Source organism: Zeugodacus cucurbitae, chromosome 3 (assembly GCF_028554725.1).
Source record: "Zeugodacus cucurbitae isolate PBARC_wt_2022May chromosome 3, idZeuCucr1.2, whole genome shotgun sequence".
NCBI classification, from domain to species: Eukaryota; Metazoa; Arthropoda; class Insecta; order Diptera; family Tephritidae; genus Zeugodacus; species Zeugodacus cucurbitae.
In genome coordinates this window covers 26,585,900-26,599,726 of record NC_071668.1, presented here as the reverse complement: position 1 = coordinate 26,599,726, position 13,827 = coordinate 26,585,900, and the positions used below count along the sequence as shown (strand labels likewise).

The 13,827-nt window shown below is 38.9% G+C and overlaps 4 protein-coding genes across 4 annotated transcripts; 3 read left to right on the top strand and 1 right to left on the bottom strand.

The window, feature by feature from the left end:
- Window positions 1-213: 213 nt before the first annotated feature.
- LOC105219468 (seminal metalloprotease 1) lies at window positions 214-1,365 on the bottom strand. Its single transcript, XM_011195617.3, has 3 exons — window positions 1,224-1,365; window positions 908-1,162; window positions 214-831 (listed from the first exon to the last, which is right to left on the bottom strand). Exons 2-3 carry the CDS (start codon window positions 1,128-1,130, stop codon window positions 287-289), a joined length of 768 nt encoding a protein of 255 aa, XP_011193919.1. The 5' UTR covers window positions 1,131-1,162; window positions 1,224-1,365; the 3' UTR covers window positions 214-286.
- A 6,430-nt stretch (window positions 1,366-7,795) lies between these two features.
- On the top strand, window positions 7,796-9,028 carry LOC105219466 (seminal metalloprotease 1). The gene is made up of 2 exons (XM_011195615.3): window positions 7,796-8,103; window positions 8,167-9,028. Exons 1-2 carry the CDS (start codon window positions 7,890-7,892, stop codon window positions 8,715-8,717), a joined length of 765 nt encoding a protein of 254 aa, XP_011193917.1. The 5' UTR covers window positions 7,796-7,889; the 3' UTR covers window positions 8,718-9,028.
- Window positions 9,029-10,737: 1,709 nt separating this feature from the next.
- On the top strand, window positions 10,738-11,863 carry LOC105219470 (seminal metalloprotease 1). The gene is made up of 2 exons (XM_029045071.2): window positions 10,738-11,047; window positions 11,119-11,863. The coding sequence occupies exons 1-2, from the start codon at window positions 10,834-10,836 to the stop codon at window positions 11,661-11,663; spliced, it is 759 nt and encodes a 252-aa protein (XP_028900904.1). The 5' UTR covers window positions 10,738-10,833; the 3' UTR covers window positions 11,664-11,863.
- Window positions 11,864-12,711: 848 nt separating this feature from the next.
- LOC105219464 (zinc metalloproteinase nas-14-like) lies at window positions 12,712-13,820 on the top strand. Its single transcript, XM_011195613.3, has 2 exons — window positions 12,712-13,011; window positions 13,075-13,820. The coding sequence occupies exons 1-2, from the start codon at window positions 12,825-12,827 to the stop codon at window positions 13,614-13,616; spliced, it is 729 nt and encodes a 242-aa protein (XP_011193915.2). The 5' UTR covers window positions 12,712-12,824; the 3' UTR covers window positions 13,617-13,820.
- The last annotated feature ends 7 nt before the right edge of the window (window positions 13,821-13,827 follow it).

Here is a 13,827-nt window from a genome sequence, read left to right as displayed (position 1 = left end):
ATCATAAAACAAACGAAGGCTTCTAGAACTGATGTTATATTCAACTTTTGATAATAAGACCAGGAGAGTAGAAATGAATAAGAGTAGCAATAACTTGTAATTAACATGCGTTTCGTATTGTGAACTGTACCAAAATCAAAGGTATGAATTCATTTCGATTAAAGAGGGCTAGGTCGGATTGATATTCCGAATAAATGGAAGCTATTCCAGAAGTATGCATCATATTACCACTTTATTAAATTTTTCACTTTTATCGTTTACAATACATATATTGCAATTCATACAATTACAAGGTTACTGGACAACGATACATTGTATTTAACTTATTGATATCACTTTTGCTCATGCCGCGCCTTTGACCTATTATCGCACCTTCATCTTTTAATGGTATAATGGTCTTTTCACCATTCACCGAGAACGAATAGGCATGATAGTGTAATATACTACCGTAATCGTATTCCTCTTCGTAATCATCGATATAATCTTCGTCATATTTCTCGAAATTAAACTCCATACCTTTCTCAATATTGTCGAATTCGATGCGTACATATTCGTCGCGATTCGCGGCACTCTGCATGTGAAAGAAGCCGAGCGTGTGTAGGAACTCGTGCACAATTGTACCGAGTCGGAAGCAACCCGTATCCAACGGATAAAGCTGAAGATTATAATGCTGTACGCCATTCATCCAGCCAATGCTCGAATAGCAGCCGCCATCTTTGCCTGTGATATTTACATAATATTTCTGATCGGCGGTAGCTTCTTGAAAGCGAATACACGAAAGATCTTCTATGATTTTAATACCGCGCAGTATGTGATTGCGATGCGCCTCATCTATGCAACAAAATTTATGAATGTGATAAGTGAACATTTGCAAATTTCAAACTTCTACAATCTGATAATCGATTACCGAAGTATCCATCATTGATTTTGTAGTAGACAATGTTGTTGGGCCAGCGTAGCGTCTCATTGCGATGTCCATTGCGCTGCGTAGGCGCCAAAACAATATCGCCTTGGAAGTAGCCAGCTATGAGCTCAGCATTATCATAGTCAAGATGATCAGGTTGACTTAGTGGTGCGGTTAGCGTACTCTTGGTAAGCACTAGCAACAAAAATCCCACCAAGTACTTCATTGTCTCCTGCCTATATAACGACCTGTGGGTAACTATTTCGAACAATTCAAAAATATTAAAAAATAAGCTGTAAATTAACAACTGTCTACTTACGCAGACCGTGTGCGTTTTTCACCGCAATCAAATACGAATTGAAATTATTTTCTAGTTTCGGTAGACACCTTTAATGAGTCTATAAATACTATTAATATTGGATTTATCAGTATGTTGAAGTATACATTTATAGCCGTTTAATTATGGTGATAATATAATTTATTACAGCTTGCCAACGTGCTGCCGAAATTCCAAATGTGCCTCGTAAGAAAAACCTCGCGACGGTGTAATCGATTTTTAGTACAAATTATTGAGGATCGTACGAGTATATGTATATGTATATCTTCTCCTTCTACGTTGGTCGCCTTGTCGTGGCGAAGGGGCTTAAGTAAGAGTAAATGCGCGCATCCCAAATGGGAACACGCACTTACTTTTACGAACTAAGAGGGATACCCAACAATTTACACAACGGGGATACAGATGAATAAGCCTATGGTTTTACGTCTGTATCCTATTGTGGAATTGTTAGGACACCCGCACCAACACCACCCTAAGCCCGTGCCGATGGCTGAATGGTCAGCGGGCGGTAACGAGTAGCTGATCGCGAACGGTCCCCTCCGATGCCCGGGCGAGGTCGGAGGTATCAAAATGCTTTCTCTGCGCATACCGGCTCTGCGTACGAGTGACCAACCCCTTCCAGACTACTCGTGGGACCAACAATGGATTTAGCAACTACAACATCAACAACTACAACAACAACAACTAACTTGACGACCAATGCCATGACCACCGGAACTGCTAACACATATCGAAATCCTATAATGGAATCCGATGAAGACGAGTTACTCGCATCCAACCAGGAGACGAGTAAGAGTACTACCGGGAGTACCAGCCACAGTACACCGGTAGTGACAGCAGTGAGTACCAATCAGGGTACTAACAAGACAGATATGGAAGCTTCCACCTTAAGCGCCGCCAAGAACACCAACCAAAGTGTACTGGCAGCTAAAGGTGAAACTTTAAAGAAGAAAATAAAGAAATCGCAAAATCAACTGCGTAAAAACCGGTACCAGAGGGCAGTCTTTGTGTTAAGCAAGATAGCCAAGGATCAGGCAGCCGGTAACCCAGTTGATGAAGCGGAGATAAAGAGGCTACAGCAAACAGTGGAGGAGTATGAAAGCTTCCTGAAAAGAAAGCAATCAGAACCACTAGTAGAAAACGTGAAGGCGAGCAGTTCCCAGAAAATGAATCGCTCCCTCAATGAACCGCAAGGAACCCAGCCCAAGAAACCCAGGCAGGGGGAAAGCGATAAAAATATTACAAGTGCTGCAAGACACTTCAGCGATGTAGCCAGGGACTGCCTACAGGTAGCCATTATAGACGATAATTCCTCCTCGCCAAACACCATACAGGATAGATGGGTGGAGATCGACGTCAGATTGTCGAGTTTAGTGTTAAGCTATGTGCTCGACAATCCTGCGGGTCCTCATCCAGAGTTTGACTCTTCCGAAACCCTGAGGGGTTACAGGGTGATCAAATGTATGAACCAGTCCTCTCTGGATTTCCTGACGAGTAGTGTAGCTAAGATTAGCCACGCCTTTGAAAGCCTCCAATTGAGGCTTATACCCGCCAGCGAAATTCCAAAGAGGCCTCGTGAGCGCATTTGGTTACCCCCTTTGGAGGAGCCAGGCGAAAAACTCCTGAGGTGCATCAAGCTGCAGAATAAATCTATACCAGGTATAGATAAAACCAGCAGGCCAATATTAGTGGCCATTTGCGAGGTGTCCTTAGAGGCTCTAGGAAAAGCTGACAACAAAATCAGCTTCGGAATTCGCAAGGCCAGGATGAAAATATTCCAAGGCGACAAGGCGGCTGACGAAGACGACACGGAAGAGGTCGACGACGCCAGCCAGTTGCTAAGGAATGTGGACATCAGAGAGAGCAAGAATGACCAACAGTCTTAGATGCGTGCAGATAAACCTGCAGCACTCAAAGAGTGCTACAGCAAATCTGAATACCCTCATAAGTGTGAGGAGCATCGACATCAGCCTTATACAGGAGCCCTGGGTCAAGGAAGACACAATCAAAGGGCTAAACAGCAGTAACTGCAATCTCTTCTACATGCGTAATGAAGGTAAACCAAGGGCATGCATTCTTATCAGTAAAAGTATAAATGCATTTCTTTGTCCAAATTACAGCACAGCAGATACTACAGTGGTAAAGGTGGAGCAAAAAGGAAAACACATCTTAATTGTCTCAACCTACATGGCTCATGATGAGGATGTACCACCCGCAGCACTCAGAAAACTAACTGAAAACAACAATAAAGAAGATATCCTAATAGGGTGTGACACCAACGCCAGGCACACCCTATGGGGCAGCTCCTGTACAAACACCAGAGGTGAGTCGCTCTTACATTATATTTTAAATAGCAATTTAAGTATATGCAACAAGGACAAGAGGCCGACTTTTATTTTCCCAAGCTCGGACAGGTTTTCGGGTTGGGAGGAAGTGCTGGATCTCACGCTATCAACAGACTCAGATAGTCTAGTTGTAGATGACTGGACGGTATCCGATGAACCTTCCATGTCGGATCACTCATGGATACTATTCAGCATCCGTGAGAAATGCAGTGCTCCTCGACAATATCGAAACCCTAGACGAACGGATTGGGAAAAATTTACTAAAATAGCAATAAAGAGCATGGAAAAAACAAGCAATAACACTATTAACAATTCGCAAGAACTAGATACCGAGGTAGACAAGATAGAACAAATTTTATTAACCTCGTTCAATAAATCCACACCGATGACAGTTTTGAAAAAGAGGAAGTCTCCTCCTTGGTGGAACGGTGATCTTAAAAACCTGAGAACACAACTAAGGAAAGCCTTCAACGAAAGTTTCAGAACTAAAGTCTGGCAGCCATATAAAGACTGTATGAAAAAATACAAAAAAACAGTTAAAAAAGCTAAAACAGAATCATGGCGATCCTTTTGCACCTCAATAGAAAGTTGCAAAGAATCTGCCAGGCTGAGTAAGATACTATCAAAAGAACACACCAGTACTGCTTACATAAAGACGGGGGGGAATGTGTGGACCTCCTCGGCGGAAGAAACGCTGGAGGTACTCATAAGCACACATTTCCCTGGTTGTCAACAAACAGCAGTAACGGAGGTCCAACCTGTAACACAAACGAACGAACAGGATAATTCTAGTCACATAGTAGACAAAAGGAAAATTATATACGCAATAAACAGTTTCTCGCCGTTTCAAGCGGCAGGACCAGATGGTATAATACCTATAATGCTACAAAAGCTGAAAGAGCCAATAGTTCAAAGGCTCAGCAATATCTACAAAGCAAGCATTCAACTATCTTATATCCCAAGAAGTTGGAAAAGAATCAAAGTGGTATTTCTTCCAAAACCAGGCAGAAGAACGCACGATAATGCTAAGGACTTCAGACCTATAAGCCTAACATCCTTCATGTTGAAGGTATTAGAAAGGCTAATAGACATACATATAAGATCAATCATGGCAGATACATTATCGAAGTCACAACATGCTTACATGAAGGGTCGAACAACCGAAACTGCCCTTCATGATGTGATAAATGTAATTGAAAAATCACTACATCACAAACAGTACACAATGGCTGCATTTTTTGATATAGAAGGAGCCTTTAATAATATAGAAATAAGCACAATCATTAATTCACTGGCACATGGCGGTATAAACGACATGGTGTGCAGATGGATACAGTCGATGCTTATTAATAGAAGGATAATAGCTTCAAACGGTGCTGCTACACGAAAGAGTTATGTGAGCAGGGGGACACCTCAAGGAGGAGTCCTCTCGCCACTCTTATGGGTGGTAGCGTTGAACGAAGTACTACTCCAACTTAACGAAGGAGGAGTAAAAACAATAGCATACGCGGACGACATAGTGATGATGGTATCAGGCATGTTTCCTTCAACAGTCAGCGAGATTATGGAAAGAGCCTTGAGAAGGTTAAACCTATGGGCCATGAATAACGGACTAGGTGTTAACCCCAACAAAACAGAACTGATGCTATTTACTAACAGAACTAAAATACCCCAATTTCATTTACCGGAGCTCAATGGCACCCCGCTCTCTCTGTCACCTACAGCAAAATACTTAGGGATTGAGATAGACACCAAATTGAACTGGAAAATGAAAATAGAAAAGAGAACAAAAAAAGCATATATGGCATACTACACCTGCAAGAGAATCGTCAGCAGGAACTGGGGCCTTAGACCAAATATAATCATGTGGATGTATACTGCTGTTATCAGACCAATACTCACATATGGAGCTTTGGTTTGGTGGCCTGCGTTAAAGAGACAATATAATATTAGGAAATTAAATGGACTACAAAGAGCAGCCTGCGTAGGAGTCACAGGTGCTGTAAGGTCCTGCCCGACCGAGGCACTTAATGTGCTTCTTTACGAACTTCCCATAGACATCCATATTCAGAAAATAGCTGCATGCTCTGCTATAAGAATTAAGGAGATAGGTGGATGGAAACAGAAAAATTATGGGCATAGCGACATTCTGAACAGAGTTAAAGTAAATGCCTATAAATCAGATTACATTATCCCAGAGTTCGACTTCAATAGAGAGTTCCAGGTGAGGATACCCTCTAGACGAGAGTGGAGAAGAGGCATAATAAGGGAGGAGAATACTATAGCAGTCTTTACCGACGGGTCCAAAATGGACTGCGGAGTAGGCACAGGTATATACTCCGAGGATCTTGACTATTCACGCTCCTTCCGTCTACCGAACTTGGCTTGCATCTTCCAAGCAGAAGTACTGGGCATAGAGAAGGCCTGTGAAGCTCTATTGGTCAACTACCAGAGGATACAAAAAGCAACTATTTATACAGATAGTCAAGCGGCGCTCCTAGCATTGTCGACGCCACTAACTAACTCCAGCGTAGTCCACAACTGCAAGAAGGCATGGGGCAATCTGAAAGGCAAAGTACAATTAGACTTTGTCTGGGTTCTCGGCCATAGGAATATCTTCGGTAACGAAAGGGCAGACGAGTTGGCAAAAGCAGGAGCCGTTCTAGACGAATCCGAAGCTGAGCCAATTCTATGTCCTCTAGGAACGATCAAAAGAGAGCTCAACATTCAATTGGAACAATTAGCAGAGAACAGATGGAAGAATACAACAAAATATAAAATAGCTAAACAGACATGGCCAAAATATGATAAGACTAGATCTACGGAATTATTAAATAGGTCCAGGAAAAGTATTTTCAGACTTACAGCTACTCTAACGGGTTATTGGCCATTTGGAGAGCATGCAATGAAAATGGGCATACCCTATAATAACATTTGTCGAGGCTGTGAACTAGAGGGGAATAAGGAAACAATATTCCATTTTCTCTGTGAATGTCCAGCCCTAACGCAGATCAGACACAGGACACTTGGAGGCCATCAGGCAACAAGCCTTGAATGGATATCCACTAAAAGCATATCGGACATAAGTAGCTTCATCGAAAACACAAAGTGGTTTGAACGAAAAGATGAAACGGGACAACAGTAAATTATAAGGTCTGCGAACAGTGTATCAAAATGGCACATCTAGTGCTAATTGGGCCATAAAATGGTATGGCAACACTCATACCTAACCTAACCTATATGTATATCTTTAGAAAACTGGAAATTAACCCTAAGTATGAGTACTAAACCTGCAAAAGAAAAACGAAAATTATTGAGTAAATTTCAATATAATATCTGATTATCTACGACTCGATGCTCCAACATTCTCTTCTTCGTATGACAAATACATTTTCTTCTAATCGGCTTGATAAGACGATGTATATAACTTCTTTTGAATTCCCGAAAACTATGACCGTCAACTCTGCGATGGATACGAGAGTATTCGTCTTCTTCAGAGTCGATTCGTCGGGTGAATTCCACTCTTTCGAGTGTTTCTTGGTCTTTCGTGTGAATTCATGTTTCGGAATAAGCTAAAACATCGACTAGCGATTTTTGTACAGTACGTCGTATTAAAAAGACCAGTCGAAGCTTCGACAGATATTGATTTTCTTCAATTTGGTTAAACTCCATAGATTGCACATGGGACATTAAAAACAATTTGTAAATTTTGGAACATAAGCAATGGTCAGTCCTATGAGAAAACATGAATAAAATCCATATGTATATATGTAATCTTAGTTAGTTCACCATTAATCAATCCTTCTCTTTTCACCCAATATCTCTCATTCACATTTATGAGAACTATATGTCTAAAAGTTGCTGATTATAGATTCAATAACCTAACCGATTCTCAGATAGTCACTTATCGCGAAATAATTTACAACCACGCTGTGAATTACTTTAGTGGATAACTCGATATACATATATATTTCTATGCATCCATGGTTGTATGTGGAAAAGCCCAGTAGTTGCTGGAACGCCATGTACGGTATGATAAGGGTGCTAATCGATAAAGGTCATAAATATTCTTCGCTTAAAAATGTAACATCGAATTTGTGCGAAATTCATATATTCATATCGATAAGATGACCACAATATACTGGGTACTCATAGAAGAAAACATATTTATGATGCCATAAAACAATTTTGTTCGGAGAGAACCTTCAAACAACTGTTCAGTTGTAGTTTAGACTGCCTACCAGACGTGTGTATAGAATACAGTTAAGTTCTTGCGTAAAACTCTTTTGTCTTTTGACGAACAATGAAGATATTTCTGGGCGTTGTGCTGTTTGCTGTCCTTGGTACTTCCCTGGCTGTGCCTCTAAGATCAACAGTCGATGAAGATCCTGAGTTGATCGCTGGCTATTTCCAAGGTGACATTGTTTTGGAACAAACACAACGCAATGGCTTACGCAATGAAACCAGACGCTGGCCAGACAACATTGTATACTACAAGTTCAGTGAGGGGTACTTCGGTAAGTTGATGGGAATTTCTTCCAAACCAATATTTAAATACTTATTTGTTACGCTTCTCTTAGATAAAGTCCATCAAAATCACATTCTGCGTGGCATTAAGATCTTGGAGGAAGTCTCTTGCATCCGCTTTAAGGAGGCCACCGACGACCAGCCTTATTATGTCAACATAACCGGCAAAGATGGAGGTTGCTATTCAAGCGTTGGCTGGTTGAACGGCGTTCAAACCTATAATCTGCAGAACTATGCTTTGGATACTGGTTGCTTCCGTCTCGGTACAATTGTACACGAGTTTTTGCATACACTCGGTTTCTATCACATGCAGAGCGCCGCTAATCGCGACGAATACGTACGCATCGATAAAGAGAACATTCGCCCTGGCACCGAGCACAACTTCAACAAATACGAAGAGGACTTTGTCGATGATTTCGATGAGGAATACGACTACGGCAGTGTGTTGCACTATTCGGCCTATGCTTTCTCGGCCAATGGCAAAATGACGATTGTGCCTTTGAGGGAAGAGGAGGCGGCCAATGTTATGGGCCAGCGCCGTGGCTTAAGTCAAAGCGATATCAACAAATTGAATGTTATGTATCGTTGTCCTTTGAAAGTGTAATATATTTATATTCGAAAATTGTGAATAGGAAGGGAAGTTAAAAATTTAATTGACTTTGATGTTAATAATTGGAAGTGTTGCGAAAGAAATTTTAAGATTTTTGATCATTGCTTAATTTTTCCTTCTAACGTCCAACAGTACAGATACTTTGAGTGTTTAGAACAAAGTTTTAAATGCAAAAGCTGAAATTAATATACTAAATTCTTACTTTTTTCGACAAGCCTGGAAATCGCCGAAACATGCCTAGAAGAAGTTTGAATATGAAAAATGTAACTCATATATTCCAATAAAACATAGCTAAAAGTATTAAATTCTTCAATAAATTATTTGCCGATAAGTTGACAGTAGAAAATGCTGGGAACTCGGCGAACCGTGAGTTGAAACGAATGATAATGCATACCAAAGAAGGGTTGCCATCTCGATTGATCGAAAGATAAAACTGATATTTAGAGGTAGCAAATAAAGATATATAAAGGTATATATGTATTATAAAGTGAACAAATTAGATGGAATTCAAAATAGAGTTATATGGGAAGTTGTCGTGGTTGTAAACCGACGCCACGCCCATTTTCCACACGTGTCATCAGGGTGTCAAGAAAATATTATATACCGAGTTTCATTGAAATCTGTCGAGTACTTCCTGAGATATGGTTTTTGACCCTTAAGTGGGCGATGTCACGCCCATTTTCCATTTTGTAAAAAATCTGAGTGCAGCTTCTTTCTGCTATTTCGTAGTGTTTCTGACGTTTTTCGTTAGTGAGTTAACTCACTTTTTAGTAATTTTCAACCTAACCTTTGTATGGGAGGTGGGCGTGGTTATTATCCGATTTCAACTATTTTCATGGTGTGTGGTGGGGTACGTAGGATAACCGACTGCAGAAAGTTTGGTTTATATAGCTTTATTGGTTTGCGAGAAATATACAAATAACCGATTTGGGGGCGGGGCCACGCCCACTTCCCCAAAAAAATTACATCCCAATATGCCCCTTCCTAGTGAGATCCTTTATTACAAATTTTACTGTTGTAACTTTATTTATGGCTTAGTTATGACACTTTATGTGCCATTTTGTGGGCGTGGCAATGGTCGAAAGCGACCCTCCCACGGTCCCAAGGAACATGTGTTCCAAGTTTCATTAAGATATCTGAATTTTTACTCAAGTTAACGCTTGCATGGACAGACGAACAGACATCCGGATTTCAACTCCACGCGTCATCCTGATCATTTATATATATATAACCCGATATCTATTATTATATTTCTTTGTGACACAAACAACCGTTATGTGAACAAAACTATAATACTCTCTTAGCAACTTTTGTTGCGAGAGTATAAAAAACGACGAAACCGTTGAAGGCTAAGATTTGGTTTTGGTTGAATTTTAAGCGATCTTGCACTTCTTAATTACTTGTCTTATAAAAGTATATTATTTATCGTGTTACTGAAGTATTCATACTTATGTAATTTTATAATGGAATTTTATTCACAAAGCTTTTCTAGCGAAACTAATGCTGCTCTGAAATAACTTCGATTATTTTCTTAGTTTCATGGCAAACTTGCTTGCTAAAGATTGTATGTGCGCTTTCAACGACTTGCTTACTCTGGGTAATAATTAATCAATGAACACTTGGTCATAAAAGCTTTTGAAAAAATATTAAAGGCAATAACGTTTTATGGAACATTTAGATGTTCAGCACCCAAGCTGTTTGGTGATATTATACGAATCAACTCCAAAAAGGGTCAATATCAAAGTTGCCGAAAAATTTAGATTGCCATCGTAAACGAAGTGGGAAATTCTAGCGGAAGATTCTACACTGTCAAAGATTGTTTTGAAATGCACAATACGATGGTAAAACGTTACTTTTTTTCCAAAACATACGATAAAGGTATTAAAATTGGTAAAATGCATACCGAAACTTACATCGATTTATACCGAAAGTTATATTTTGTAGAAAATTGACTTAGCCGCTTTTAAAACTGACTCAATAATAGTAAGTTCAATTGGTATAAAAGGCAAACTAAAAGTGGTCATTCACTTCGGTACTTTATATCGACAACTTGTGTTCTCTGGAATACGGGAGATATTAGTTCGAAAATTCGAAATATTCATCTGGAGCAATGATGATGTTTCTTATTTTCTTGCTGTTTTCTGTGATTGGTACAAGCCCGGCTCTACCAGCTGACCCACCTGTTGAAAAAGATCCTGAACTAACTCCTGGCTTCTTCGAAGGTGATATTGTGTTACAAGCGCCTTGGCGTAATGGCGTAAGTAAGGAAAGTCGTCATTGGCCCAATGGTATTGTCTATTACAAATTTATGGAAGGATTTTTCGGTAAATAAATATTTAATATATATATTTGATATCTTAACTAATTATTTGAAATATTTTACCATTTTATGCAGACGAAGGACAAGTACTTTTTGTGAAAGGTGCTATGAAAACCATGGAAGATGTTTCTTGCATTCGCTTCGTAGAGGCCGACGATAACCAACCATATTTCATCAACATAACAGGCAATCCTCGTGGCTGTTACTCCACTATTGGGTTTAGTGGTGGCATCCAACAATACAATCTGCAACCGTATCCTTTAGAAGAGGGCTGCTTTCGTGTCGGCACCATAATGCACGAAATGTTGCACACACTCGGTTTCTATCATATGCAGAGCACTTATAACCGCAACAAATATGTGCGTATTGTCACTAAAAATATTGACCCCAGTCATCTGCACAATTTTAATAAATATGAAAAGAAATTTATTGATGATTTTGAAGCAAAATACGATTACGGTAGTATTTTGCATTATTCGCCCCTTGCTTTCTCAGCGAACGGCAAAAATACAATAGAGCCTCTGAGAAATGTGCCGGAGAATGTAATGGGTCAGCGTGTGGCTTTAAGTAAAGGTGATATTAACAAATTGAATAAAATGTATAAATGTGGAAAAAATTAGTCAGCATTAAAAACTGTGTTGCTATGGGTGTCGAATTAATGTATGCGCATATATATTATGTGAACCAATGTTTTGTTTTAAATCTATATATACATACATAACTATATATCTGCTAATTTAAAATTTTTTCTATATTACTAATTTGCTAATTTACAATACTATAAATATTTACAATAAAGTTTAAACTATGAGCATGAATATATTTTAAAACATTTTAATGACATTCTTGTGTGAAGACAGCTATCGCCCTGGTACCATAATGCATGAATTGATGTACACACTAAGAGCTTGGTATATGCACTTTCGATCGGCATGATTTTGTTCGAATAGTCCGTAAAAATACTAGGCCATTATTTGTCTCTCGAATGCTCTGTAAATATCAAAAACATTATAAAGATAGTGAGACAAAAACCAGAAGATTTCATGGTAAACGTAAATTTAAAGCAAAAGTGATATAATTAAGTTAAATAAACTGCATAACAACATAAATATATACTTTTAAATGCTCATCTACCATGTGGACTTTAAAACACCAAACCCGTTGCGGCTAGTGACAACATCCATTAACTTAGCAGAGTGGTTTTATAATAATTATAAGTCATCTATTAAAGAATTTTAACAGCACAAGAGCGTCGAAAAGTAAGTAAGGTAAGTCGAAAGTAAGGTAAGTCTAAGTTAGTTGACGGTCTAATAATTAATTCCGGCTATCCATATATCGAGTTCCCTTTTCTCTTCATCTTTTTGGCTGGAGACCTTAAAATTAAGACCTCATGGTTTCTTCCCTTCGGTATTTGAGTAAAATTTGAAACATCAAGTAAAGGGTGGTCGAAATATAATATTCATGCCAATGCCTTCTTACTCTTTTATTAGTTTCTTTAGTTCTGTTTTGCAATTATTAATTACTTAATTAAAACAACCATTGGTTAGTTAGGGAAATATGTTCTAATACCTTCTATTGACACATGTAATTTGAAACCAAGTTAATTAGCACAGTTGCGTTCTGATTTCCTTAGCTAAACATGGAATAGAGCCCAATTTGTGTAAAAAGCAATATAAATGTTGACGTTCGCATAAGTACTAGTTCATGTCTTGTGGGTTTTATAAGTTGTATTGGAGTGCGGAAAATAATTATTCGAAAATTTGAAATTTTGCTCACCAGAAATGAGGACCTTTCTGAGTTTGGCGCTGCTTTCGGTTCTTGGTGCGAGTCTAGCTCTACCCGTAGATCCACCAATGGAAGATCCTGAACTGAATCCCCTCTTGAGAGTGTCGCAACGCAATGGTGTTAGGGATTCAGATCGACGTTGGCCCAATGCTACTGTCTACTTTAAATTCGGGAAAGGATTTGGTAATAGAATGAAATGAAGTATATTTGTGTATTCGGTTTAACTAATCAACATTTTGTATTTAGGGAATGATCGGAAGACTTTTATAAAAGGAGCCATGAAGTCCCTGGAAGATGTTTCATGCGTACGTTTTTTAGAAGCGTGCGATGACCAGCCGTATTTTGTCAATATAACGGGAAGTAGCGGCATCTGTAATTGTTCCATAGGTTTCGAGAAAGGCATTACATCATGTAATATACCGGGCACAATAACATCATACTGCTATACTCTGGGAAGAATTCAGCATGAATTATTTCATGTACTCGGCTTTTATCATTTGCAGCAAAGTTACAATCGGGACGATTATGTACGTATAGTCTACGAAAATATTCATCCAGGCCTCAAGAATAGTTTTACAAAATTCAGTAAGGATTTAGTTGATGATTTTGGTGTAGAATACGATTACGGTAGTATTATGCATTCTCCACCGAGTGCTTACGCGAAAAATTCTAAAGATACTATAGTGCCATTGCAAAAAATACCGAAAGGTTTAATGGGCCAACGGGAGGTTTTACAGCAATCCGATATAATTAAGTTGAATCGGATGTATAACTGCGGTATGGATTGAAAAGCTAAGCAGAGATTGAAAGGCTGGAAGATGAATATATCATATTCATACTTATGGACCTAACCGATGTAACCTTTATAAATCGTATTATTTTTTCCCAAATCACTAAACTCCTGTTTTGCAATAAGTAATCTTAAATGAGAACTATGGAAATAATATTTTTATAAATATTTATAATAAAGTTAGTAGCTCAGAATTCCAAAATTTGCAA

Excerpts from the sequence above, each read along its gene's own strand:
- LOC105219468 (XM_011195617.3), bottom strand. The coding sequence starts at position 1,130 with ATGAAGTACTTGGTGGGATTTTTGTTGCTAGTGCTTACCAAGAGTACG. Across the intron at positions 832-907 it reads AATCAATGATGGATACTTCG|ATGAGGCGCATCGCAATCAC; the intron begins GTAATCGATTAT and ends TTTGTTGCATAG.
- LOC105219466 (XM_011195615.3), top strand. The coding sequence starts at position 7,890 with ATGAAGATATTTCTGGGCGTTGTGCTGTTTGCTGTCCTTGGTACTTCC. Across the intron at positions 8,104-8,166 it reads GTTCAGTGAGGGGTACTTCG|ATAAAGTCCATCAAAATCAC; the intron begins GTAAGTTGATGG and ends CGCTTCTCTTAG.
- LOC105219470 (XM_029045071.2), top strand. The coding sequence starts at position 10,834 with ATGATGATGTTTCTTATTTTCTTGCTGTTTTCTGTGATTGGTACAAGC. Across the intron at positions 11,048-11,118 it reads ATTTATGGAAGGATTTTTCG|ACGAAGGACAAGTACTTTTT; the intron begins GTAAATAAATAT and ends CATTTTATGCAG.
- LOC105219464 (XM_011195613.3), top strand. The coding sequence starts at position 12,825 with ATGAGGACCTTTCTGAGTTTGGCGCTGCTTTCGGTTCTTGGTGCGAGT. Across the intron at positions 13,012-13,074 it reads TAAATTCGGGAAAGGATTTG|GGAATGATCGGAAGACTTTT; the intron begins GTAATAGAATGA and ends TTTTGTATTTAG.